Source organism: Malurus melanocephalus, unplaced genomic scaffold (assembly GCF_030028575.1).
Source record: "Malurus melanocephalus ecotype Western Australia unplaced genomic scaffold, MMel_1.1 scaffold_73, whole genome shotgun sequence".
Classification (NCBI taxonomy): Eukaryota; Metazoa; Chordata; class Aves; order Passeriformes; family Maluridae; genus Malurus; species Malurus melanocephalus.
In genome coordinates this window covers 2,358,212-2,383,120 of record NW_026623305.1, presented here as the reverse complement: position 1 = coordinate 2,383,120, position 24,909 = coordinate 2,358,212, and the positions used below count along the sequence as shown (strand labels likewise).

General features: G+C 34.9%; 1 protein-coding gene across 3 annotated transcripts in view; it reads left to right on the top strand.

Moving 5' to 3' along the window:
- The window catches only part of XRN1 (5'-3' exoribonuclease 1), a 33,807-nt gene extending 14,009 nt beyond the window's left edge, over positions 1-19,798 (top strand). Inside the window, exons 17-43 of one of the 3 annotated variants that reach the window (XM_057366938.1) lie at positions 310-430; positions 523-621; positions 1,757-1,860; positions 2,359-2,490; positions 3,188-3,350; positions 3,494-3,607; positions 4,072-4,170; positions 4,332-4,447; positions 5,282-5,428; positions 5,731-5,820; positions 6,424-6,559; positions 7,277-7,333; positions 8,036-8,168; positions 9,286-9,355; positions 10,410-10,635; positions 11,277-11,378; positions 12,041-12,136; positions 12,364-12,478; positions 12,995-13,059; positions 13,436-13,546; positions 13,911-14,033; positions 14,346-14,502; positions 14,809-14,987; positions 15,203-15,316; positions 15,398-15,521; positions 16,443-16,594; positions 16,826-19,798. In XM_057366938.1, coding sequence (XP_057222921.1) covers positions 310-430; positions 523-621; positions 1,757-1,860; positions 2,359-2,490; positions 3,188-3,350; positions 3,494-3,607; positions 4,072-4,170; positions 4,332-4,447; positions 5,282-5,428; positions 5,731-5,820; positions 6,424-6,559; positions 7,277-7,333; positions 8,036-8,168; positions 9,286-9,355; positions 10,410-10,635; positions 11,277-11,378; positions 12,041-12,136; positions 12,364-12,478; positions 12,995-13,059; positions 13,436-13,546; positions 13,911-14,033; positions 14,346-14,502; positions 14,809-14,987; positions 15,203-15,316; positions 15,398-15,521; positions 16,443-16,594; positions 16,826-17,116 — 3,436 coding nt within the window. In that variant the 3' untranslated portion in view covers positions 17,117-19,798. Of the gene's footprint in view, positions 1-309; positions 431-522; positions 622-1,756; positions 1,861-2,358; positions 2,491-3,187; positions 3,351-3,493; positions 3,608-4,071; positions 4,171-4,331; positions 4,448-5,281; positions 5,429-5,730; positions 5,821-6,423; positions 6,560-7,276; positions 7,334-8,035; positions 8,169-9,285; positions 9,356-10,409; positions 10,636-11,276; positions 11,379-12,040; positions 12,137-12,363; positions 12,479-12,994; positions 13,060-13,435; positions 13,547-13,907; positions 14,034-14,345; positions 14,503-14,808; positions 14,988-15,202; positions 15,317-15,397; positions 15,522-16,442; positions 16,595-16,825 lie in introns of those variants that run through there. The other 2 variants (XM_057366937.1, XM_057366939.1) reach the window with 2 other exon arrangements.
- Positions 19,799-24,909: the final 5,111 nt, after the last annotated feature.

The window sequence follows — 24,909 nt, the reverse complement described above, 5'->3', positions numbered from 1 at the left end:
AAGAATGGGTAGTTGTGAAGATGAGTGATACCATAAGGAGCCATTGCTARTTAGAATTTGGTAATAACAATTACTTAAAATAATGAGTTTGGCATATGTCTGAAAGTCTTGTCTTTTTCTTAATGAATAGTCTCTTTGCAGCAATAGCACATGGTTTYTTTATAGTCCRTTTTATAGGTTCCAAGTGACATAAATTAACTGCTGGCAAGCAAAGGGTTTGTCAGTTAATGAGTGTTTGGATGACTAATGAGTTTTCCTAGAGCTGAAGGTCAATCTGTATGARCAAATGTTGTGCAATTTACTTTTTAGGTATAAAACAATACCTTTGGATGCTTGGCATGTAGAAATAACGCACAATAAGATAACTAATATCAACAAGAGTGCAATATATTTTTGTGGATTTCCTACTCTAAAGCACATTAAACATAAGGTAAAAGATTTCTCCCTTCTGGCATTTCAATTATATTTAATAGATAACTATGTAAGATCTCAAGTTTTATATCCTGTTTTGTTTTTACCCAGTTCTAYCTTAAAAAAAGTGGCGTTCAAGTGTTTCAGCAAAGCAGCCATGGAGAGAACATGATGTTAGAAATCATAGTTGATGAGAACTCAAAAGACCAGGTAAGCATTCAGCTCCTAACAAAAGACCAAAGCCTAACAAAAATCAAAACCAAAAAAAAATTCACAGCGGGACAAACGAATTGTTAAAAAGATTGAATTTGTTACATAGTCAGATTTGAAGTGTTAAATGCTAAATTTGTGTGGGAAACAGTCTAGGATTTTGGGTATCTACTGAAAGGTTTAAGTTTGTCCATTCTTCACAATATGAAATAACAGTCTCCTTAGTCGAATTTCTGGCCTTTCTCTGTGGTTGCCTTTAGATGATCTTGAGTAAGGAGTTAGTTGCTAATTAATGGTAGAAATGCAAGGGAGMAGTCTCCAGACCAGTGTCATTTGTCTTTTGTGTAACTGAATAGATGAACACTGAAAAAGTGTTTCCTTTTTATCAACAAAGCAGACTTAACACCTTCCACTCTGAGGCTRTTTGATAGAGGAATTAGAGGAAGAAGTCAAAGTAGCAAAAGATAAATGCAGAAAAGAAAAAATCTCAGAAATAAATAAAACCAGGAAGGGAGAGAGGAGGAAAACTATATTATATGACGTGAAATTCTATGATATGATACAATATGATATGATAGATATGATTTTACAGTAGAGAGATAGGGACACTGCATATTCAAGATACATGGCAAAAAAAACTAGAAAAGCCCAACCAAATTATAAAATAAAAAATAGCAGAAACTCATTAGAAAACCAGAACATAATGTTAGACTAAAATTGCAGATGCTAACAAAGTCATGGACATAAATGTTGKTCCTTTTTTCAGTGAGGTAAATAAGTAAATTATATGGTACAAAATATTTCAGTAATCTCAAATTTTCATTTTGCTTATTGTGTCCCAGAGACACAAAGAGTTCAAAATGATTTAACAAAAGAAGTAGTAAGCCTACATGAGACACATAAATCAACCCAGGTCTTCGAAGTAACACATGCAACATATYAAGAGCCACGTTTTTAATCAGGGATTATGTAATCTGTATAAAAAATGTTTTAATAAGATAAAATGAGCTTTTTATTCTGCAGGAAAATCCATTATTTAACTACAGTAGTATTTTTTGCAAAAACAGTTTGAAAATACTGTAACAAAAATCTGATATGTTTAACAATTAGTAATAAAATTCCTGGATTTTTTCAGATGGTAGAAAAYGTTGCCAGTTTGATACTTGGAAAGAGAGTTTTTGTTAACTGGCCCCACCTGGAAGAAGCCAGAGTTGTTGCAGTGTCAGATGGAGAAACTAAGTAAGAGTTACCTGATTCATAGTTCTTCGTTGTCTTACTGTTTTTTGTCAAATTAAGTTCCTTGGACTGCCTGAAAATTTTAGTTTTATTGTAAAACTAACAACAGATTAGTCCAAATGTAAAAGAGGCTGCTTGGTGAAGAATGTTCGTTTAACATTGTTCTGAGGTTTGATTGTCTCTGTAGCAGTCTAGTCTTTCAYTGTTTTGTTATAGATGTAGAAGCTTGGGAGAGCTCCTTAGTTTTGAGGGAAAAACACATGTACAGAAATCCACACAGCRAATATTTCTATACAATTCTTTATAAATAACACATATGCAGGTATTTTTTATAAGAAACATGCTGTGTGGCTTGTTGTGGAACAGGTAGAGAAAACGATGCTTCAAGTCTTCCACATGCTTAACAAGTAATTTCTAACAATTTAAAGTTTTGCTTACAATTGATTATGTCTAGGTTAATCTTAGTTGGTTAAATTTCCTACCTGTCATAATGTTCTCAAGGTTTTATTTGGAAGAACCACATGGCACACAGAAGCTTTACATGGGAAATGCAGTGCCYCCAACTAAAGTGGCATATGTTGGAGATAAGGAACAAAGTACGTGGGTAAAAGAAGTTCAAGGCATTTCAGAGCAGTAAGTAACTTCAAAAATTCTAATGCAGCTTTGCATTTTGTATCTTAGCTATGTTTTGTTCCTGTATTACAGACCTAAGTAGCACAGAAGAGCTGCTGTATACTTGATGATAAAAGTTAATCAAGTCTGCTTATATCTTAAACAACAACATAAAAGAGCTTATGTTGAAATTTCAGAATATATGGAGTCAGTCCCGAGGTAACTAAAGTTAGATGCTGTTACAAAAGAACTCTCAAATGAGCTTCAGTATTTATTCTCCTTCTCAATTTTCTGTTCCAGTATTAGCAATCTTCAGTTGTAGGAAGTATGTAGAATGAAGTAATACAGTATCAACTTACAAGTCCACAGCTCTTACTCTTCTAGATTGTGGGTGCTCAGTAGACTATAACTGAATTAAAGTAGTTTGGCATTTCATTGTCTGTCATGTAACTGATTTAATTACCCCTAACTCTTCCACTATAAAGATACAAYATGCTTAAATTAATACTCTGAGCTCCGTAGTGATGGATGTGCAACAGTGGGTAAGCAGCTGGCTAAGCCATTTATTCTGGGCATTTTTTGTAAAATAAGAAGAAAAATATTAGAATCCTTTCCCAAGAGGGTTTATTATTTTACTTATTTTTGCTTCAATAAATTAATTCTATCCTCTTCTGTTCTGTTTATTGTAATCAAGCTAAATGTTCTGCTTTGCATTCAGGTACCAGAGAAGAAAAGGAATAATTATCCATGATACATCAGTAGTTGTATATGCTCAGTTACTCACTGGTAATAGGTATCAACTAAACCAAAATGGAGAAGTTTACTTGGAGAAGCAGTGGTCTAAACAAGTTCTTCCTTTTGTTTACCAAACAGTTGTCAAGGTAAATATACAAGCTTAATATCTTTTCTGAATTATTTCAGAGTCAGACTGTTTTAAACTAATTGTCTATTTTTATAAACTTTTAAATTATTCTACTGGAACTGAGTGATATTTAAGATTATCAATACTGCCTTTTTCATTCAGGATATCAAAGCCTTTGACTCTCGTTTTTCAAACATCAAAACTTTGGATGATTTGTTTCCTCCTGGAAGTACAGCTTTCATGCTGGGATCTCCTTACTACGGCTGCATGGGGGAGGTTAGTTCCACTAATTTCATAATTTTTCCCTGTAAATTTTTTTCCTTGCAAACSTCAAATAATCTACAATGTTCTATGGCCATTTGCTAGTTAAAATTTTAAATCTAGGATTCCCTAGGTTTTCCTAGTCTGAGAAAGAGAGGGAACTTGTATTTTCCCTGTCCTTGTTGCTTGCATAAGAGGAAAAAGAACRTAACACGAATGCAGGATTATTTTTATTAGTTCTTTGGGATAATACATMAAGTTCCTATTTTGTGCTATTTTCAGTCATGAATTCCTTTGATTTAATGCTAACTGATTAGCTTTGTGAGGAAACAATGTACAGGTCAAGGCAAGRTGATGAATCCCAAAGCATCTCTGTGCCTACTGCAGCAAAACTGTTGATAAAAGTAGACCATGAGGTCTGTTATCCCAAGACTGCTGTTTTTAAATAGCATTTTTAATGTATTGTGTTTCTCTCCAAGGTTCACGATTCACGAGAYGTGATACCAGAAGGTAGAATCCGGGTAGTTTTTAATATTCCCTGTGAACCCCAGCTTGATACTTTAATACAGAACCAGCATGTGAGTGCTTCTGTTTTTAGTAAAAGCTTAAACAATGTATCAAATAGATTTTGCACTGGTAAATTTCTTTAAGAGATGCTTCCACATCATTAATTTGCCCTTCATATAAAAATCATTATCCTTTAGGCATTGCCAATATGTTTTGTTTGTTTGTTTTAAAGAAATATTCTGTGAAATACAATCCTGCATATATTTTGGCCAGCCGTCTTGGAGTAAGTGGATATCTTGTCTCCAGATTTACAGGGAGTATCTTTATTGGAAGAGGATCAAAGAAAAAGTAAGTTCTCTTTGTGAATTTTGACTGTAGAGAAGCTTCTAAATTCTGCTATGATTCTACAGAATTTCTGCTCTAAGTGCTGTTTTTATCAAATGTACACTATTTTGTGGTGTGAAGCTTTCTTTTAAGTATATTTGCTGTAAACTAAGTGGATATGCAGTSCTTTTCTCTACCAGAAACATGTTTTAGATTATTGTCCACTGGACAGTTCTGTTCGTTTTCATAATGTAAACTGACAAAATAAAATTGACTTTCCTGGTTAGCTATTCGCAAAATTGAATTAGGAATTTAAACTGACTTTGCCACATTGCGAATTAAAAAGTGGAATTGGGATTTAATTTCATTGTACTTACTACTGCTAGTATGAAGGGAGATTAATTGTACCTGTACCTAATTTTAAGAWCTAGTTAAGAGTGCTTAAAATATACAAGGAAGGCAATCCGTGTAGTCCTGTGAATGTCAAAAATTATTACTCCTCTCTAAAGATATGCACAAACATCTTGTGATCTAATGTGTACATTTGTTCCCCACGGATGTTCAAGGACATCCTTCTACAGCTTGGTAAATGCCAAGGTGATTGTGCTTGATTAGATCTCAATTAAGAAAGAAAGATAAAATAATTCCTACCCTTTGAAATGGAGTATAGGCACACAGCACCATAGCACTGCCTTGGCCCTCTAACATTTACAGCTGAAACAATGTTAACAATGAAACAATACAGTTAATTTACTTTTTCTGTAGTTTAAGGCTGAGAATATATGTTTATGAGGGCTTTTTTAATGTGTGTACACACACACACATATTCCAAGTTTATGAACTTTTTCTTATTTCCAGTCCTCATGGTGATCACAAAGCAAATGTGGGGCTAAACCTGAAGTTCAATAAGAAAAATGAAGAAGTTCCTGGCTATACTAAGAAAGTTGGAAACGAATGGATGTATTCTTCTGCTGTAGAACAACTACTTGCTGAGTATTTGGAAAGGTAAATTATTGGATATGWGTGTCATCCAAGTTACCTACCTTTGTATCAATCCTTGGAATTTGCCCTCTGGTCACAGATCTTCTAAGAACTAATGGGTTCATTTCTTTTATTCCMGTGTTCTATTTTGGGATAGAGTCATTTTGTTATCAGTTTACCTTCAAAAGATGAACAGTATGATAGTAAATTAAGTTAAAAATAACCCATCTGGGCTCCATAAATATTGACTTGATTTGATGAGGCTTTTTTGTGGTTTGTGCTGATGTAAAACTAAAGTTACCTTCCATATATTTTGGGGTTTTTAGGGTGCCTGAACTATTYAATTATGTAGCCAAGAACAGCCAGGAAGATATCTGCTACGAGGATGACATTTGGCCTGGAGAGGATGAGAATGGGTGAGCCATGCTCCTTAATTCTTTTCTACAATAAGGAGAATAAAGGCTGGCTAATGTGAAATTGGTAGTCATTGTGTAGTGGCTGCTGTCTAACTGAAACCTTACTGTTCCTCGTTGTYCAGTGATGGCTGAAAACATTATTTGAATGCTGTACTTTTCAGTCATGGAGTCCAAGTTTCTGCCAGATTTCAGCCTCAAGTCCAGTAAATGAGAAATATAATTTTCCATGGCTACTTCATAATTCTTGATTTTAAAATAACCTTCAGTAAGCATAGGTGTGGCTAGTCATAAAGGTAATTTTTGAATAAATAACAAATAATTGTGGTAATTGTCTAAAATCACTTTAGATTTGAATAATAAGTCTTAGAGAGTGGAAATTTCTTTCTATATTTTTAGTATGCATTTATTTATTTTCATGGGAAGCAAACAGCAGCCTTACTTCCAGACACAGTATAGTAACAGAACTCCTAGATTCCATTACTGTATGAATAGATGCAATCATTGTGCATGTATGATAATACTTGACTGATTAAATTAGGTAATGTGGTAAAACGCCTCACTTAAGCAGTTAAAAGCTTTCATTCATGYTATTTTTTTATTCAGAGCTGAGAAAGTGCAAGAAATTGTTGCCTGGTTAAAGGCACATCCTGTGTCTGCTTTGTCTCGCTCATCTTGTGATTTGCAAATTTTGGATGCAGCCATTGTTGAGAAAATTGAAGAAGAAATAGAGAAATGCAAGGTACGCAGCTTGGTGTCATTGTGAGCAGGGATGAACCAAAAAGCAACTGCTCATTATTTTTGARGTTCTTGAGTTTGAATAGGACAATTGAAGATTACTTGCCATTCTGAAGAAAAAGTACACTTAATATAATGACAGTCTGGATTTGTAATGTGAATTTTGCCAGAAATTCAGAAGAGCTCCTATTAATCTTTGTAGGAGATCACTCTTTTAGGGGTGATTTATCAGCAGTGGGACATACTCTGAGCAGTGCCTTTTGGTGGTTTTGTAAGGGATAAGTATCAGTATATATTGAAAAACACAAAAGTGCTTTTTTTCTCTGTGCAATCCCAGCTGTTCTTCCCTTGCAGTTTCTCTTTGGTCTGCAGAAAATTAGAAAGTAATTTTCTGAAGGCCACAGATGAAAAAAGTGGCCAAGGAAATTACTAAAGTAAAAGCTGAGGACAAAGAAATGTGAAATAATGGGCTGATATTCTTGAAATAACTTGCAAGGACATGTTAATAAAATTGGTGTGGAAGCTGGAACTAGACAAGTAATGGTTTGGTATGAAATCCACCATGTTTTAAAAACTAAACTCAAAAGACTTCGTTAAAGCTGTATACCATTATCTAAAGGAAACTAAAGAATTCCACATGATCTTTTTAGGAGTTGTATTTTACCTATTCCAGTGTTGATTCCTACACTGGTTTGTAAAACTTTCTATTCCTTTCCTTTAGCAGAGAAAGAGCAACAAGAAAGTGCGAGTAACTGTGAAACCTCATTTGCTGTACAGGGTAAGTGATGTGAATGGGTTAGGGAGTGGGGGTAGTGTGTTAAGTTGTCCAGATCCTATTTATTTTACTTAAGCTTACCAACTTTAAGAGAATGGAATTTTATGACAGTATTAACAAAGGAAAAGGTTTTATTATGCCTTCTAGAAAATAATTTTGAGAACAGCAGTCTGTCTCTACAAGGAGAGAGAATTTCTTCTAACTACAAACTGTTATGCATGACACTGATTTCAGTTCTTTTCTACCTTCTGTCCTTTATGCATCTACAGTTCTTATTTACTCTACAATGAAGGCAAAAKAAAATGTGGTTTCTACTCTCTCTTTTTCACTGTTTTACTTTTTATTCAATTCTTGGCAAAGAATCAGTTGCTCATCTTGCCCATGTTATTGATACAGGCAGGTTGAGCTTAATGTTTTGRTTTTGTCTGAATTGATCCTCTTGATCTACCAGTGCACAACATTTATTTCTCAGGTAGAAGCAGTGAATGAGAGTTGCAAGGGGAAAAAAAGGAAGTTTTGTTTGAATCTGGAGAAGAAAGGCTTTTAATTTTTGGGGTGTTTTGGGAGKGGAATGTTTTCTATGGTGGTTCTTTTTTCCTCCAGAAAGTTTACTTTATAATGTGTTTCAGATATTKCTATAAATGCATTTTTATTGTAATCCTTATTCTTTTGCATATATTAACACAGTCCTTTGGTTTCTGTCAGCCTTTAGAGCAGCAGAAGGGAGTTGTTCCAGATAGAGATGCAGAGTACAGGCTGTTTGACCGTGTTGTCAATGTCAGAGAGAACTTTTCTGTTCCAGTTGGTCTACGGGGCACCATTATAGGAATTAAAGGAGGTAATATTTTCTTCATSATTATAGCTATATAGCAGCTCAGCTAGTGATGTGAAAGGAGGCTTCAGGATAGTGTAATGGTTGTGAATGCACACATTTCTCACCATGAAGCGTATGCAACTGGAAGCTGTTAATGACATTTACTGTTTTGAATTAAATCTACAGGTKTTCTGTTCTAATTTAATATGTCACACAGTTGTTTTTTGAATAAGAAATTACTTAGCTTATGTTCCTTTGTAATATGAATTAGAAATTACTCTTTGTTTTTTCTTAATATGAAGAAGGCAGATCAGAAAAGGAACGAAATGAAGTTAYGGGAAAATATGGGCAAAGTTAAGTGAAGTAGACATAAATCCAAGTGTTAGCCTTAACACTTACATTAAACATAAAACTTTATCAAATGTGGTTTGTCTTAAATTGTTTTATTTTGAATTTGTGTTTTTATTCTGTGATACTCCATTTCTATTAATTAGTATGGGTTTATACATTCTTTGACAAGAAGATAAACCATAAATCTGTTTCAAGTAAATAAAAAAAAATTGAGAGTAGCAATTTGAGATCTAGTATTAAAAATGGTTTTCTTAGCTGTCATTTCAGTAGTTGCTTTCTCACTCAGTTTGCATCTGACAGCATCTTGAATGCACTAGACTTAGGTGCAGCTTTTTTGGTAAAATATTCTTTTCTCCATATTTTTATACACTAATATAATATTTAAAACTGTATTAATCTATCATTATGCAAGAAGTTAATATTAAAGCTTTTAGTTTCTGACCACCTGAATGTGAAAGTGGCTTGCATCTCTTTTCTGACAGTTTCTGACAGTTTCTGACAGTTTCTGACATAATGCTATAAACTGCAGTTCTGTCAATGCACTTCGGTAAGGTGAATGCATGGTGCATTTCTGTTGACACTATATCTTACAGGGCAGACATATATGAGATCTTGAGAAGCATTTTTATGTTCCTGTTACTGAAATTACTCAGAAATGAGTTGGGGGGTTGTTGTTAATTTTTGGTATTTTCATTRTTTATTGCATAACCAGTATAGAYATTTACATAATTYAGATGGAAGTAACTAATGTAACCTATATAGGATGACGTTTTCCTTTTTTTTTCTATAGCTGCTAGAGAAATAGATGTGCTCTTTGAAGTTTTGTTTGATGAAGAATTCCTTGGAGGCCTCACTATAAGGTTTGTAGGGGGAGAGTTTAGAGTGATTTTATGCTGTTGGTGCAGATGACATAAAGTTGTTGGCTTTGGTTGAGTGTTTTTAATGCCTCTTCTTAAAATGTTGTTTCTTGGCAGTGTTAATTTTRAGTGTCTTTATACTCTTTGAGTAGTAATAATTTTTATGAAGCATATTATATTGTGAAAATGCTCTTCAGGCTTTTTTTGGACCGTAAACGTCTGACCTGTAGAAAGCAAATACAAACCAGCAGAATAAAGCACTAGATCCGAGTGTCTTTCTAAACAAATATGTAGAAAATAAGTTCTTATCAGTATGTATTCAACATGTAGATTAAAAACTAGCCAGTAGGTAGCTATTCCTCTGAAGGAGGTACTCTTAACTTTCAATAATTGATACATAGGCACTAAATTCCAGCCACCATTAAAAACCTGAACTGTTCTTCAGGAGGTTTTGTTTTTAAAAGTGTGATAACTCTTCATTATTTAAGTAAAACAGCTAAACTTTTTAGTTCTCTAATTTACCCAGCAGGCTTCATTTTACTTACCTTATTACTTACTTCTTACCTATATTAAGGTTTTAATGATGGAAGTTAGAAGAGATTTTTACCTACTACCCACATTCAGCAATTGTAGCACAAACATAACCCTTGCATGTCCTGTAACACAGATAATACTCAGTATTCAGAAATGCTGCTTAACTTCAATCTTCAATATCTAATTCTGCTGCTGAACCTCAGACTTCAGTTTCCATTTCTGAAAAATAAAAATACTGTTTTCTGGTTCTTTTGCAGAAATATTTACTACAGAACTGTGCTGTAACAATTCAGTCATCTTAAAAATTTCTTTATCTCAGCACAGAAAGGTACAACGTAAACTCAGAGTAGTGGTACTGTTTGACAGCCAGAGGGCAAAKGGGAGCCGTGGGTTTCAGGGTGTCTGCAATGCTACTAGGTTTCAATACTGGATAGATTTCAGCCTCTGCTCTTCGGAGTTGAGTCATTATCTGTTGGCAACAATTAAACTGCATGAAACAACTATGGAATTCACTTTTCTTAAGGTGTTCACCAGCCAGAGGTTATCGCCTGCCCTCAAGTGCCTTAATTAACCTGTCTCATGGTAGTCGGTCAGAAATGGGAAATCAAAAGCTGATGGCCATAGTTAAACCTCAGCCAGCAGTGAATAACTACAACTCATATGCATCTGATCTGTCATCTGTATGCTCACAAAAAGTGCATCTGGGAGGCCTCAACCATTCTCCTCGCTCTCTTTTTGTTCCTACTCAAGTAAGACTTTTCTTGCGTTTGTACAAAATGTTTTTCCCTAGAATCTGAATTACTGACATGGTTATCTCCATTGGTCCAAAGAAAATTTAATTTTTATGTCAATATATTAGAAGCAGAATAATTCCTACATTGGAGAAATTAATTAATCTAATAATGAAAAGGACTTACATTTCCTTTTTGGCAGTTGTTTTGCTCTAAGTATCTCCAGTTGCTTTTCTTAGAGACAGATACAAGGTTTGGAGCAGTGACACATTTGGTATCAACAAATAGTGTGTTTGGGCAGAGATGGAATTGTGGAATTGTTTCCTTAAAGCTTTGATCCAGTTAATGCTTCCCGTGGGCTATTTGTCCATGCTTGGAAAGGGAAGACCTTATTTCCCTATCAGTTTTGCTTCTTGGTTATGATTTACTTTGAAACTACAATAAAGGAGGAGAAATTACAGGTGAATTGATGTTCCTGGTGGTTTAATGACACTTAATATTTTTAACAAGAGACTTCTTTAAAGAAACTTACCTTAATTAATAACTTCATGTTGCAATAGGTTTTCTCATGTTTTTCAATACTATACAAAAACTACTTTCTGAAAGAAAATGTAAGACAATGAAACAYTTCTGATTATTTTTTCCTCTCAATGATTTAGCAACTGAATGGAAGACAGCATTACAATCTCAGGGCTGAAAATCAGGGCAACTCTAACTCACCCCAGAAAGGATCGTTTCTGAGTGGCAATCAGAAAAATAAAGTGAGTGTTTGGATTCATTTAGTATCAGACCCAAATGTCTCRATTGTGACCCTCTCTTCAGGGTGGGTGCTGTTTTCTTATGGTTAATAAATTGCTTTGTTTTAGTTCCAATAGACTGGAACAGAACTGCTCTCAGTTGCTGAATGAATATAATATGCGGTGTAATCCTTGTTTAGGTATTAGATTTTTAAAGGTGTTTTTTTGCATAGCTGGGCATCAGTTCTGTGGTAAAATACCTGTAATGTAATGAAGTGATTGAGCCTTATTGGTAARGACTTGCAAAATAAATCATTAATTATAAAATCTAAGAATACTCCCAGTATRAAAGCATGCTTTTGAAACCATTCTGAATTGTTATCTGAGTTTCTTTATACATAATCATCTTTCCTGTACTCATAACTTCAGTTAGTAACAAAACAAAGCCACTTTCAAAATGAAGTAAGCTCATTTCAGTTCAGTTGTGATTCTTGGTAAAAACTACAATAGCTTGTTTCATTATTACCTTCAACTTGTACTAGTGTCACTATGAAAATATCCATCATCTGAGGACTGTTAAACTTGAACCTTAGGATTTCTAGAACGTCTTGGTATATACTTAACTGTTCAAAAGTTGAATTTATAGCTGCTGAGTTTGTTTATGGTCTTGGTTTTTATTTTTTCAGGCACAGAGTAAGCAAGATGATGAATTCTGCAGCATATGGCAGTCATTGCAGAGTTCTGGGAARTCTCATCACATTCAACAAAACATGCATGAGAAGGTTAGTGCAGAAACTTTAAACAGATCCCTGTGTTCAAAATGTGAAGGTACATAATTTCATACATCACTTCATTGTATCAGAAAACTTTATGTTACAAGTAAATCTTCTAGATGAAAATGGGGTTACCCGGAGTATGTTTAGCTCTGGAAAGGGGTAATCATAGGGCACTACTATGTAAATAATAGATACTCAGTTTTCTGGTTAAGCTTTGATGTTTGGTATCCTAGGGTGCAGTTCTACCTCAGGAAATCAAGCTGGGAACTGGCCATCAGTTTTACAAGCCAGGCTTCAATGATGGCAGCTTTAAATGTCAGCAAAGAAAACAGGAGCCTTATAAAAAATGTAAGTACTATAATTAGAAACATTCTTTAGGAGAATGACTTGCTTTATCTGATCTTAATTGAAATGTCTGTTGAGCTTTTTGTAGTTATTGACAGGAAATAATTTATTACAGTTTTATAAACACTACATTGCATTTGTTACTATCAAATAATGTCCCTGGTGTGCATATTAGATTGTTCCACAYTTAATCCTGAAGCTTTTAGGCAAGTTGGTCTGTGTTCTGTTGACTTGCCACCCTTTTGATTTAAAAAACAAACATAAAACTACATGGCTTTGAAAATCTGCTTGTGATCATATTTGTAGAATACAAAATTAGGTATATTATTGTATATATTTCATTTTGTTTTATCTTAGAAGAAAAGCAAAAACTAAATGACCTAGGAAGTAAGAAATAAACATTTGATAAAGCCATTCAAATTAATGAAACTCTGTGTACTTGTATGGAGTTACTAGTTTTATTGAGTGTTGAATATTACAGTTTTTAAGAACATTTCAAAAGAATGCATTCTTTTGTAGTTAAAGAAGATTCCAAAGTTACAAGAGGTGAAAGTCAACCACATAATAAAATATCAAACCAACAGGTAATTTTGTCTGTATTGAGTCAGTGTATTCTTTTCTTTCCATTTTACTCTGAGGTGATTTATCAGTTTACAGATTGGTCTTTAACTGTCATCTTAGTTGATTTTTTTAGTAGGTGAACTTTATTTTGGAGACTTTTTTTCTTTAGAGGTTTTATAGACAGAATATGAGAGAGTGCATAAAATGTATGATGATACCAAACAAGTTTGCTATTTCTCTTAAGACTGAAAAAACTACACTGTAATGGGCAAACACAAGTGCTAGGTGTTCAGTAAGCTGAAATCATCTAAAAATATTAGCTTGCAGATGCATTTCTAATATGATTGTGTTATCATGAGTAATAAAGTATTCAGTAATAATTTCTGMAATTTATTTCAGAATTTTGCCGGTGTGAATAGGCACAATGTCAAACTTTTGAAGAGGAATGAAAGTCCCAACATGCCTGTAATTCAGAAGGCTCCAGTTGATGGTCCTTGCACAGTTGGAAAGGTAKGATGCAGAGAGCTGACTTCCTTGTGCTCTTTGAGTCACTTCAGTTTCCAGTCCATTTTGTTCCATTGTTCCTGGCTATGTGTGTGCAAATTCACGTTTAACAAAGAAGACAAACCCATATAACTTTGATCTTTAAGTCAATTCTCTCTTGGTCAGTACTTGTGTAATTAATACACAGACCTTGATGCAGTCTCTGAGTATCTGATATATTCACACTCAGAACAGAGATGACTGTGACCTGCCCAAGATAAGAGAAAAAAATCTGAACGAGAATAAAATTAATCTCAAATTCATACACCCTTCCTMTTGTTTCTACTTGTAAATACACTAAGTTGATGTACCTTTTTTCTTCTTTAAGAAGGACAATGAACTGGAAAGCCTTCTAGCTTCATTGAAAATTCCCAAAGAAAATGAAGTGCTGACTTATTCCAAGGAAGCAAGAGCTACAAATGAGGAACATCTGTCACCACAGTCATTTGCTATGGTCTGTATAGTTCAGGAATCATTACATTGCAGTTTAGCACCTGCTATCTTAGCATCAATGCTTCTATTTAAAGAAACTCCATGAAAYACCACACTGCTTTTTTAAACCTATTAATGAGTTTTTAATTAGCTATTCTCAATGAAAATTAGCAAACACATTTGTTTATTCTAAGAAGTTATCTTTGCTTTGATAAAATGTAACTCATTGGAAAATAAAAATTCAGATTCTGTTACCAATTATGATAATCAGTATTAAGAAGGTCATGTTATCTGAATGCCAGCATGTCCTGAGTGGTTCATTTTATTTTTAAAGAAAGGAACACAGATGCTCAAAGAGATTTTGAAGATWGATGGCTCAGATCTGCAAACAAGGAATGAAGTGAAATCACAAGTAAATGATGTTCCTGCTCCCTCTAGCAGACAGGATTGCCATGGAGCTGCTGTGCAATACAGACCAACAAAAAAAATGGGTACGTTTAATCATCCCCTCATAATTCAGAGCTCATAATTCAGAGCTTCACCTTGTAGTGACATTGTAGAACTCAGCTTTAGCAGAGCACTGTTTATCAAAATGCAGTAATAAAATTTCCTCCTATTTTCAGTTGTACATCTGTATTTGTATCTATAGTCTCCTGTTTTTTTGTTAAACTATATGAAAATATCAGGAAAAAAAACAAATGAGCTTTTTTTTCTTTCTGTTTGCTAATAATCAACTTGCCATCCTTTTAGTGCAGTAAATACTTGTGATACAACCTTTTTTTTTTTCCTTTTGTCAGCTGCTTATATGAACAAGCCTCATAGCCCTGGAGGCCCTCAGAACACACCAGCAATGGAAACTGGAGGTCACCCTTTCACTTGCCCACAGCCTGCACTGTCTACTGTTTCTGAACTTTCTCGTATTTGTTCTCTTCTTGGAATGTCACAACCAGATTTCTCTTTCCTAAAAACGCCACAGGTAAAAATTTTTTTTCTGCAAAAGTATAAGTTCTCAACTTTGTATCAGCTGTCCTGTATTTAATATTTGGACTGACCACTGAAATCCATGTGAAAATAAACCTTAGCTCCYTTTGTTATCTTTTTTAAAACAAGCACACTAACAAACCTTCTGTTTCTGTCTCAGTTTGTTACCAATAAAAATTCCCTCAAAAATCTTTTCTCTGATTTTTCTAGACCATGACAGTCTGCCACATAAAACTGTCAAATGGTTTGTTGGTTCATGGACCGCAGTGTCATTCTGAAGCTGAAGCAAAGGAGAAAGCTGCACTTTTTGCTTTACAGCGCTTGGTGAGGATGTAAAGAATCTTTTAGAATCTTTGTCCCTGTGTCACTGTATCTGTTGGTTAACCTCTGTATCCTTCTTCATAGAGTTCTATAGGAGTAAACTTCGCTTCACCTCCGCCTCCACCTCCACCACTGTTTCCAAATTATCAACCACTAGGACTTCCTGTACCACCTGGCTCAATTCCTCCTGTATTTGCACAGCCCCCTGGTAGGTGTTTGACTAGTACACATTTCAAATAATACCATTAAATCCTCTAATTATATTAATAAGGAATATTAATGCCTTCCAGAAGCCTCATTTTTTGGTCTGTCTGAACAGTTTTGAAAACAGTGATCCTTTTCCCATTGATGTGCAGATTAATTCAATATAAAGTATCGTCTCTATTAATAATTTCCTTCTCTCAAGAATATATTTATCCATTCAGTCTTAGGTGCTTTTCCCATTTTTTAGAAGTTTCCCTCAAAACAACAGTAATTATTTCAAAGCAGATAGTCCCAGTACAGAATTTGTAAGAAACAACTTCCTTGATTTTTCACATGGTTTTTCCCCGCCACTGTATATAGTTAATGTGTCTCCATGCGATGGTGTTTTTATTTGTGTATAATCAACTTTCACTGAAGTGCTACATCACAATCCTGTTGTACACTGCCAAACTTGAGCATGGTAAGTATCCCCCCAAAAATTGCTACAAGTCCTGGTGCTGTTTCTGGCCCYTGGCTGTTTTGTATTCTACTGAAGCTCACATTTACAGTTACTAATGGGTTGACACTACAGCTGCTACATACCTTTWCACTGGGGTTTCTCTGTTGCTGATGCGTTCCAAAATGATGGCCTAGACTTGCAGCCTTCTGCTAATACAGTAGGCTCAGCTGAGGATGCAGAGATCCTATTATGTGCACTCTGGAATGTAGATACCATGGCTTTAGTGCTTTCAATTGTGTTGGCATCTAGGCGTAGTTTTGTTTGTTTGGGGGTTTTGATTATAAATAAATACTTAGCTGTTTTGAAGTTCATGAGGCTTTACCAGAAAAACAGAAAAAATGCAGACAAATTTAGTTGGGGGGCTCTTGGGGAGCTTGTATCCTTTTTTTTTAAAGAAAGTGAGCTCATGGTTTCTTACTTTCATAGCTAATATGATGCCTCCATCATCTCACATGTTTGGTCCAGTGTCCTGGGGAACTCCAGTGCCTAAGCATTATTATCCTGGCTCCTATCCAGGAAATGTGTCTCTTGCAGGAGCTATATCGGTTGGTTCTCACAACCAGTTTATACCTCTGCAGGTAAGAGCAGCAGCTTTGTGTTAATGTTATATTTTTTTATATTTTTGTAAAACATGTGCCTAAAAGATGAATGCAGCAACATCCCGATTGTGAAGTATTATTTAGTATTAGAAAATCATTGTATTATTTAGTATTAGAAAATCAAGAAAATTTATGCATGTTTTCTGAAAGTGGAATATTTGCAGTTTTTTGAGAATGCATTCTGTTAAATAATATTTATTTAATTTAAAGGTAACTAAAAAAAGGGCTGCTAGCAAGAAAAACTTTGAACTCAAGGAGTTTCAGAGTTCCCCTCAAGCTGCACCACTAAAGAATGAACAGCCAGTGTCTTCTGACCACATTCAACAAGATAGTTCTTCAGCTCCTTTAAAATCTCCTCAAGCTGCTCAATCCACTGTTTCATTTCAAGACAATGTCGCTACTCCAAGTGTTCCTCATAACAAATCAACACCAAACACTTCCAGCAAGCGAAAGCCAAGAAAACTGGCTGTCAATTTTGGCGCACCAAAATCTTCAGAATAAATATGGTAGCTAGGTGTATTTTATCTTTAACTCTTGCCCCTTTGTTATGTTATATCATTTAAAAAAATCAGAAATCTCTGTTGAAAAGACCAGCCACTTTAAGTATAATATAGAAGGAAATACATTTTATTTGCTATGATTTTCAGGTTGTCATTAAAACTATAAAAAATTATGTTAAATTTTTTTTATTTTCACTTAAATTAGCAAAAGCCAGGAAATACTGAGTTAAGGCTGCCATGCCATTTTCGTGCCTAGGTTTCCACACAGTGGCTTACAGACTATATCGGGTAAGCAGCAATAACAGTGGCAGCCTTAACTCAGATTTGATGTGCTTTTTGGGAGGGATGTGGAGCAGTAATAAGTTGGGCATCTAACAGTGTTTAGCATGACCTTTTGTACTCTAGCGTGTTTTTAAATAGTGTAATAAGGCAGAAAGAAAAGAATTATTTAAATGCAACTTTTATATTGGCTCTCCAGGTCCTTYGGAGTTGAATCAGTGTAACTAAAAGCTAACTACAGAGAAACTGCCAAATCTGCTTTAAGTACRRACTGCTGGGTTTTGTACTAGAGGATAACAGCTTTACAGCTTTCAGAACATAGGTGTTTTTTTGTGTCTGGTGTTGGAGTGGCAAMATAGTTGCTCTTGCACAATTTGTTCCAGGATATGAACTTATAGGATGTATTGAATAAAAAAAATTATACTTGCAAGGTAGACACCCCTTTGGTAAAGTACATTTGATTTTTTTAACTRCCAATTTAATTGTTTTCTGATGATAAAATAGCAAAGTTACCTACTACAGATGGGCATAGCTTCCTAAATGCTTGTGATATCCTGGTCTTTTAATAAACGTTAAAATGGCCAGAATTTAAAGATGTCCCATTCTSCTGGATGGCTGTCAAAGTCATGTTTACTTAGAGTCCATTTCCTCCTCCAGTAGTCTGTGCCCTGAAAGCTTTTCTATTATGGTGTATTTTTTGTTACTAATGGCCTCTAATATTTATTTTTTTAGTTTTGTGTGAGAATTTCTGTGTTGCAAAATTAAATAATTAGAAACTGTTGCTATTGGTTCCRTAAGAATATTCAGACAAAAAGCTGACTTGAATTTTTGGACAGAACTACATGATTCTTAGTTTATATAGGAAAAAAAAGGAGGCTCAAAGGTCCTTTTACTGTTTTTAACCCACATGTACCATTCTTACGGATATTAATATAAAATCTTCAGTCTAAGAAAAAATTTGAAACCTCTGTCTGCTTACTGACATTGGTTAAATTCCATTTTTCTTCTTTATTCTAACCTGTTCTAGAAAAAAAAGTGGTTTTTTCTTGAAGACCCAGGAACCAGAAATAAAGCATACTTGAATGATTCATTTTGTTGCTTCTGAACAGGTTTCATTCTGGATCTGCAAGTCCGTAGGCTTTCTTTCATTTGTTTTTTTTGCCTCCATTTCATGGTGTACTATGAAGTTTTACATTTTTATTGTGTTACAGTTCTTTTAAATTTTCATTTCTTCAGAACAGTTGTTCTCAGCAGTATTTGTAGAATAGCAGCAAACCCTAAAAAGGATCACAGAGGTAAAAACAAGGCTAAGAAATTTTATTTTATTTTACTTAGCATCACAGAACTTGTGGAATATAGTCTATKTGTAATCTTAAATTACATTGATTTTGTGGTTCTCTTTATAGTCATCTAGTCTCAAGGGGTTCAAAGCCATATTCTGTGAAGGGAAAGTTATATTTTTTGGTGTTTTATTGTCATTGGCAACTCAAGACTGACATGATGCTGCCATGCCAATATTTTAGAAGTGGTTATGTGACATTTAGTTAGTCCGCTGTACCTGATCGTGAGAGAAAATCCCTCTTTGAAAATTGCCGTGACAGAGATGAGGCTATGTTCAGCTCTTYGATCACATGATTTTGATTGGTCTGTAAAGCAAATTCAAGCAGATTTTTGAGAAAGTTATRGAGGGTACCATACTCATATATACCAGTCAACACAGCAATTTTTATTAATTATTCTACTTCAGACTAAGATTTCTGGTCCCTCTTCAAGTGGAACTGTTATGTGTAGTATATATAGGTGGTTAAAGCCTTTATTCTGTAGCTGCTACATATTGTATTAGTCCCTGATTTTTAGTTTATCTATTCTGTGATACTGACTGCCTGGTGCCCAGTTAATTACAGTTTTACATGTCCTGGTAGATGTGACACCTGCATTGATCGATGCCATGTCCCCTTTGATTTCATTTTTATATTTTAACAATATTGTCATTATGTTTAACTCCTACAAATACAAATTTGAGCATTTCTTTTTCTCATAGATATAAAGTATTTTGTAAGCACTGGAGTTTTTCATTAGATCTTATACAGAGCAGTATTTTACTAAAAATCCAAAAGGGAAGACTTTTATGTGTGCATTTTTGTAGTTTCTGATTTTTTTAAAATAACTTTTCATTGTTTATCTGCCAAGTGAAATGTTTTAAATTTGCATATGAATGGATACAGAATGTATTTTTTGTGCTGTTTAGTGTTAAGTGTGCATTTGCAGATTTTTAGCATGTAGTTGCACAAAGACTGTGCAGAGATATTTTGGAATATGAATATATGCTACASTGAAGGAAAAACATTCATAAAGCTTAAATGCTATATAGAACTCTAATGCAATAGAGTAATTTTATAAACTGTGTCTGTGTCTGCTTGGATTAAATATTGAAACAAGAAACATTACCTATTTTCACTGTTTTATTTCCAAATGCTTCATGGGAACTTGTGTATGCTCCAATCCAAAAGTTAAGATATAAATTAAATCTCAGGAAGGTCAGTTTCTGTGATTCRCAGAAAGATCACCTATCTTCCTGACTGTTTCTTGATGGCTTTCAACTGTAACTGAGATCAAAATACAAAGTTTTTTCTAAAGGCCGTTGGTCACCTTGCAACGAAAACCATTTAATACAGTACTGATCTTCCAAAAATTTTTTGGCCTTGTCACTGATTTGATTAAAAGAACTAATATAGAGAAGTCAGTAAGATTATTTTCCAGTAAGCTCAGTCCTGGTGATTCTTAAGAAGATGCAAAACCAGCTGATGGCTGAGAAGCAGAATGTTATATTCTTTCTTACACCTTTTAGYGAAAATTAACTTGTTTAAAGCAACCAGCATAGAGAATGGAGTACACTCTTAGCATGACCAGCTGCAGCTTTGTGTAACTGAGTATGCGACTTGGTGTTTCATACAGAGCAAGTCTGGTTGGTGTATACATTCAGGTCACATTGCTCAACTTGAAGATACCAAGATAAAATCTTGCATTTTGTAAAATGTCTTCAGATGATTACTCAATGAACTTTTAACTGCTGTTACCATTCATGGCAAGTTCTGCCATCTCAATATACAGAATTAAAGAAAATTCAGTCAAATTTAATATAGGGATAACTTGAAAATACATCAGTTAGTGCAGAATAAACCTTAAATGGATGCTCCCATTCAAAAATTACAGGACTTTTGTTCAGTTTAATTCAGTTAATCTGAACTACKGTATAGATGAACCCTGAGGGTGAGAAATCTCAAAGAAGAAACTGTTACTTATAATAAGGATTTTTTTTATTCTTTTTATTTGCAATGTGATCTCCTTATGTGTCCCATAATCAGCCTTCTTTACTACTGAGAAACAGTTATGTTCTTCTCTTTCTGTATCTGGAAACGGGACACAGTGACATCAAGGGCATAAGGGCAGTCTGAATACACACTCTTGGCCAAAAGAATTCAAATTCAGGTGCATGAGGACCCATGAATACTGAGACTGTAACTGATAAATGTTTTGAAGAATCTGATACCATGAGGTAAGTAGCTGTTCTTTATTAAAAGAATCCGTGGTTCCAACAACAGTTCCTTATTGCTGTCAATTTTTGAGGGGGTGTTTACTCTTATTTTTCTATAATTTACACATTTCCTGTTTCATTTCTGCTTTTAAATATGATACAAATCAAAGGAATGGTCACAATACCATAGAGGGCAAACAGTAAATCTGATTCCTATTATTTGAAAGGACAGAAAAAGCATTTTTCATTAAAACTTTTTTTTTCCCTGGTAAAACATCAGTAATCACTGCATTGGCTGTTACTTATGAAAATAGATAATCACACTTAGTCCTGTATTTGCAATTTTTTTAATGGCTACGTCTTAATGAAACAATAGTTCTTAAGTGCATTTTCATCCCTTTAGCCTCTAATATATCCATTCTTTTGTTCTAATTAAGTTTCATTGGTGGCCATTTTTGTGTCTTTCTACATTTTTTTTCATTTAATTTCTTGACTTGAAATACATGTCCTTTTTTAAGAGCTGTTCAGCCCTGAATTTTCTAGGTACACGTGACCATTTATTATATGTATGTGTACACACACACACACACACACACACACACACGCATATCGATATAGAGAAAGAGAGAGGAACTCACTCATTTTCTTTAAATAATTCATAGTTCTGTCATTTTCAGTCCACACAACTCCTTAAGAGACATCCAGAGGATGATGGTCATTATCTTCTTATTACACATTGCACTTCTCCAAATGCAGATATTCCCTAAGTGGAGTAAAAATAAAGGGCAAATAATGAAACATTAACAGAGTAAGTACACCAGTTTTCTTGCAGTGGTAGATAAATTCTTGGCTTGAAACTTGATTGTCCTAAAGTCCACCTCATTTCCTGTTGAAGTTTACTTGTTTTAGAGCTGGCAGAAAGGAAGGACCACTTGTGCCTCAGGCAAAATGCAAAACCTCATGCATGTGGGCCTAGATTTGATGTGCAAATCTCTTGTGAAAATCCTGGCTTAACCAGTCTCTTATGTTCCCTCTGGGTCACGCGAAACTGTGTTGCTACATTATGAACCTTATCAAGGAATTAATCTAATTGGCACTCTCCCCTATGTTATTTTTCAGTCTAATAGTTCATCATGGAGCCCAAGACCAGCTGGGTTGGTACAATTTGTAGTGTGAGGGTGGGATGATTTAGCAAGAATGGACCTGCTTAGGAAATACCCCATGGCTGCCTAAAGCTCAATTACCCACAAATCTATTATCAAGTGATGTCATTGTATGTGCTTCTGTCTGTTGACTTCGACGAGAGTGGTGAAATCAGTCAAGGGTACAGGAGGAACTGATGAGAAAGGGTCATATGGTAAATTATTGCAGCAACATTTGCCTTAAGATCATCACTTTCATTTTGGTCCATCTGTTAAATTTTCAGGCATTTAATGAATGATGGATGTGGGCCGCACCAGCCAGTGGAGCAACAGAAATTAGTAGGCTCTTTCTTGTTTATGTGCAAACTAAGGGCCCCAGGTCAATGTTTTCATAAAGTTAAAACCTGTTAAAAAGGTAGAGCTAAGTGAGTAAAATAGTTACTCACAGTTTGAGGAGGCAGTAGGTGCATACATGCATTTTGACCAAAACAGCTGAGAAGAGAAGATAAATTTAAAAAACCCATGCATTATAAGTTTTGAGTCTTTCTGTACAAGATTTCAGTGTCTGGGATTCTGTTAGCAGTGCCAATGGCAAGTTTGATTCATACTGGAAACCTTGGGGGAATGAAGATGCTCCAATGTGTCAGTCACACTGAAATGCATCTGAGAATACTTTTTTTTTTTTTTTTTTTTTTAAGTTAGCTATTCAAAATACAGTTAATTTGGAAATTTTATTTAATAATCTGATTCTAGAAAATGTCAAGACAGTCAAAATCGTGTTTTCTTTCTGGGAATTGGTCTGCTAGGTCTAATAGTTCGATCTCTTTTATCTCTTTTAAGATCTTTAAGACCTCTTTAAGGTCTTTTAAAGTCTCTTATCCCCTCTTGCTTGGCATCATTCTCTGAAGTGTATTTTTTGCTGACTGAAATGTGCTGCATGTGATGACATTGCTTAGAAATGTTTGATATAAATTAGTGAATTCAGGTGGGGGTTGTGGGGGTTTGGCTGTCCCTGGCAGCAATGTAGGAGCTTCTTGACCCTGGTGTTCTGCCATTTGACTGGTTTGACCTAATAACTCTTTCCTTTGCTACAGCATTGGACAGGTGCCTCCAGTGCCTCCACTCCTTCATTTGGTTTGACAGTCCAGTAAAAAATAAGACCGGCCACACTTCTCAAAGAGCAAAGAAACGGAGGATTTCAGCAGAGAAGATGCAGAAGTACAGGACACGGCTGCTGAGGTACTTGTGTGTGACCCCAGGTGTGCCAGCTCCCTGCTGCTGAGCAGTGACAGGGCACCCGTGTGTTCTCACTCAAGCAGGAGGACTCAGGGAAGTGGTTTAGGCTATAAGATTTTACTCTGAGGTTGACAGAAGTTTGGACAGACAACAGGTGCCTGTGTGGGAATGATATTAATTATGACAAAACAATATCACCCAATGCCAGATAAGGCATGTATGGACACATTATGCATGTCTCAAAGCCCATTGCCTCCTTTATTGCATTACAAACAGAACAGTAATCTGAAATTTGTATTTCATAAGCCTCTCATAAATTAGGCAATTTTAATACATGCTCTATGTAACTAAGATTATATATGCACTGAAACTTCACAAGTTGTTCAGATTATCTTTTTCCACACATCTAAATTCTTTGTTAACATATTAAACAGAATTTTAGATCTGCAAGAAGGAATCAACTTCACATGGTCATTTCCATGCAATCAGAAGGGTATGTATTTGTTACATTAAGAGCTTGTGAAAGAAAAAAGCAACCTGCATCTGTTTTCTTTTTGAAGTTTTGCTTAATCTTGCAGTGAGACAGGCCCCACTTCTATTGATACTGTAAAAACACAGGGGATATCTGGATGCATTTTTTCTTAAGGTTTTTTAATTTTTGAATGATTGGAGAGATTTTAGCCCTTTATGCCAGTTACACATGTTGAATCTTATTGAGGCAGTTCTCATCAAAAGTTTTAAATAATTATTATTATGCTGTTAGTTTTGATAAATACTTTGAAGGAAACTACTCTTAATCACATACTGAAGTACTTGGTATTTTTCCCTGACATCTATTAGCTGTGTGTCAAAAGATTATAGCTCGWCATTATATAGTCAAAGAGAATATAAAAGTCAAAGTGATTGTGACTTTTTAACGTGTTGTTCCTTAGGGAGGAGAGGGAAAGCAGTCGTTCCTTGGCTCTCTCTTTCATGTGCCTTCACTTCCCCGTGATCCAAACCTTTGTCCCAGTGACCTCTGCGACTGCCCATGTGAGGTGAGAAGCCTCTTCTTAATGTGGCTTTCACTGTTGTTAGTATTTCTGATTTAAAGATCCAGTAATGTCAGACTTATCTCACATAATACTATTTTGTTGTTCATAGTGCAGTTTTTTGTAAGAGGGACCAAACCAGAAGGGCAAGGAAGAAATGTTTCAATGTGGTTTTTGCTTTTTCAGCTCTAATTAAATGAGTTTAAACTAATTGACTAATTCCTCTGTTTAAATCTGGGTTAAAACTAAATTATAGCGGTACTAGTTTGTGGTTGAACATTCTGAGTTTTATTGGTTTACTGTGAATATTTCYGCTTGTTTCTGTTTAAAAATTACCACATCTAAGGGCAATACGGGAACATTTCTGTCACTAACTCTTTTCAAAAGTAATTTTAGATGCTGTTCCCTCTATGAAGCAAACTGATGGCACGAGAGAATTGCTTCCACTCATGACTTAGTGTAATTTGTTCACTGATGCTCAGTGCCTTCAGTGACAAATCCGAGGAGCAAACCTACCTCGTTTACTGAAAGGAGGAGGGGTCAGGCACTCTGTTCACAGAGGCTCAGCATC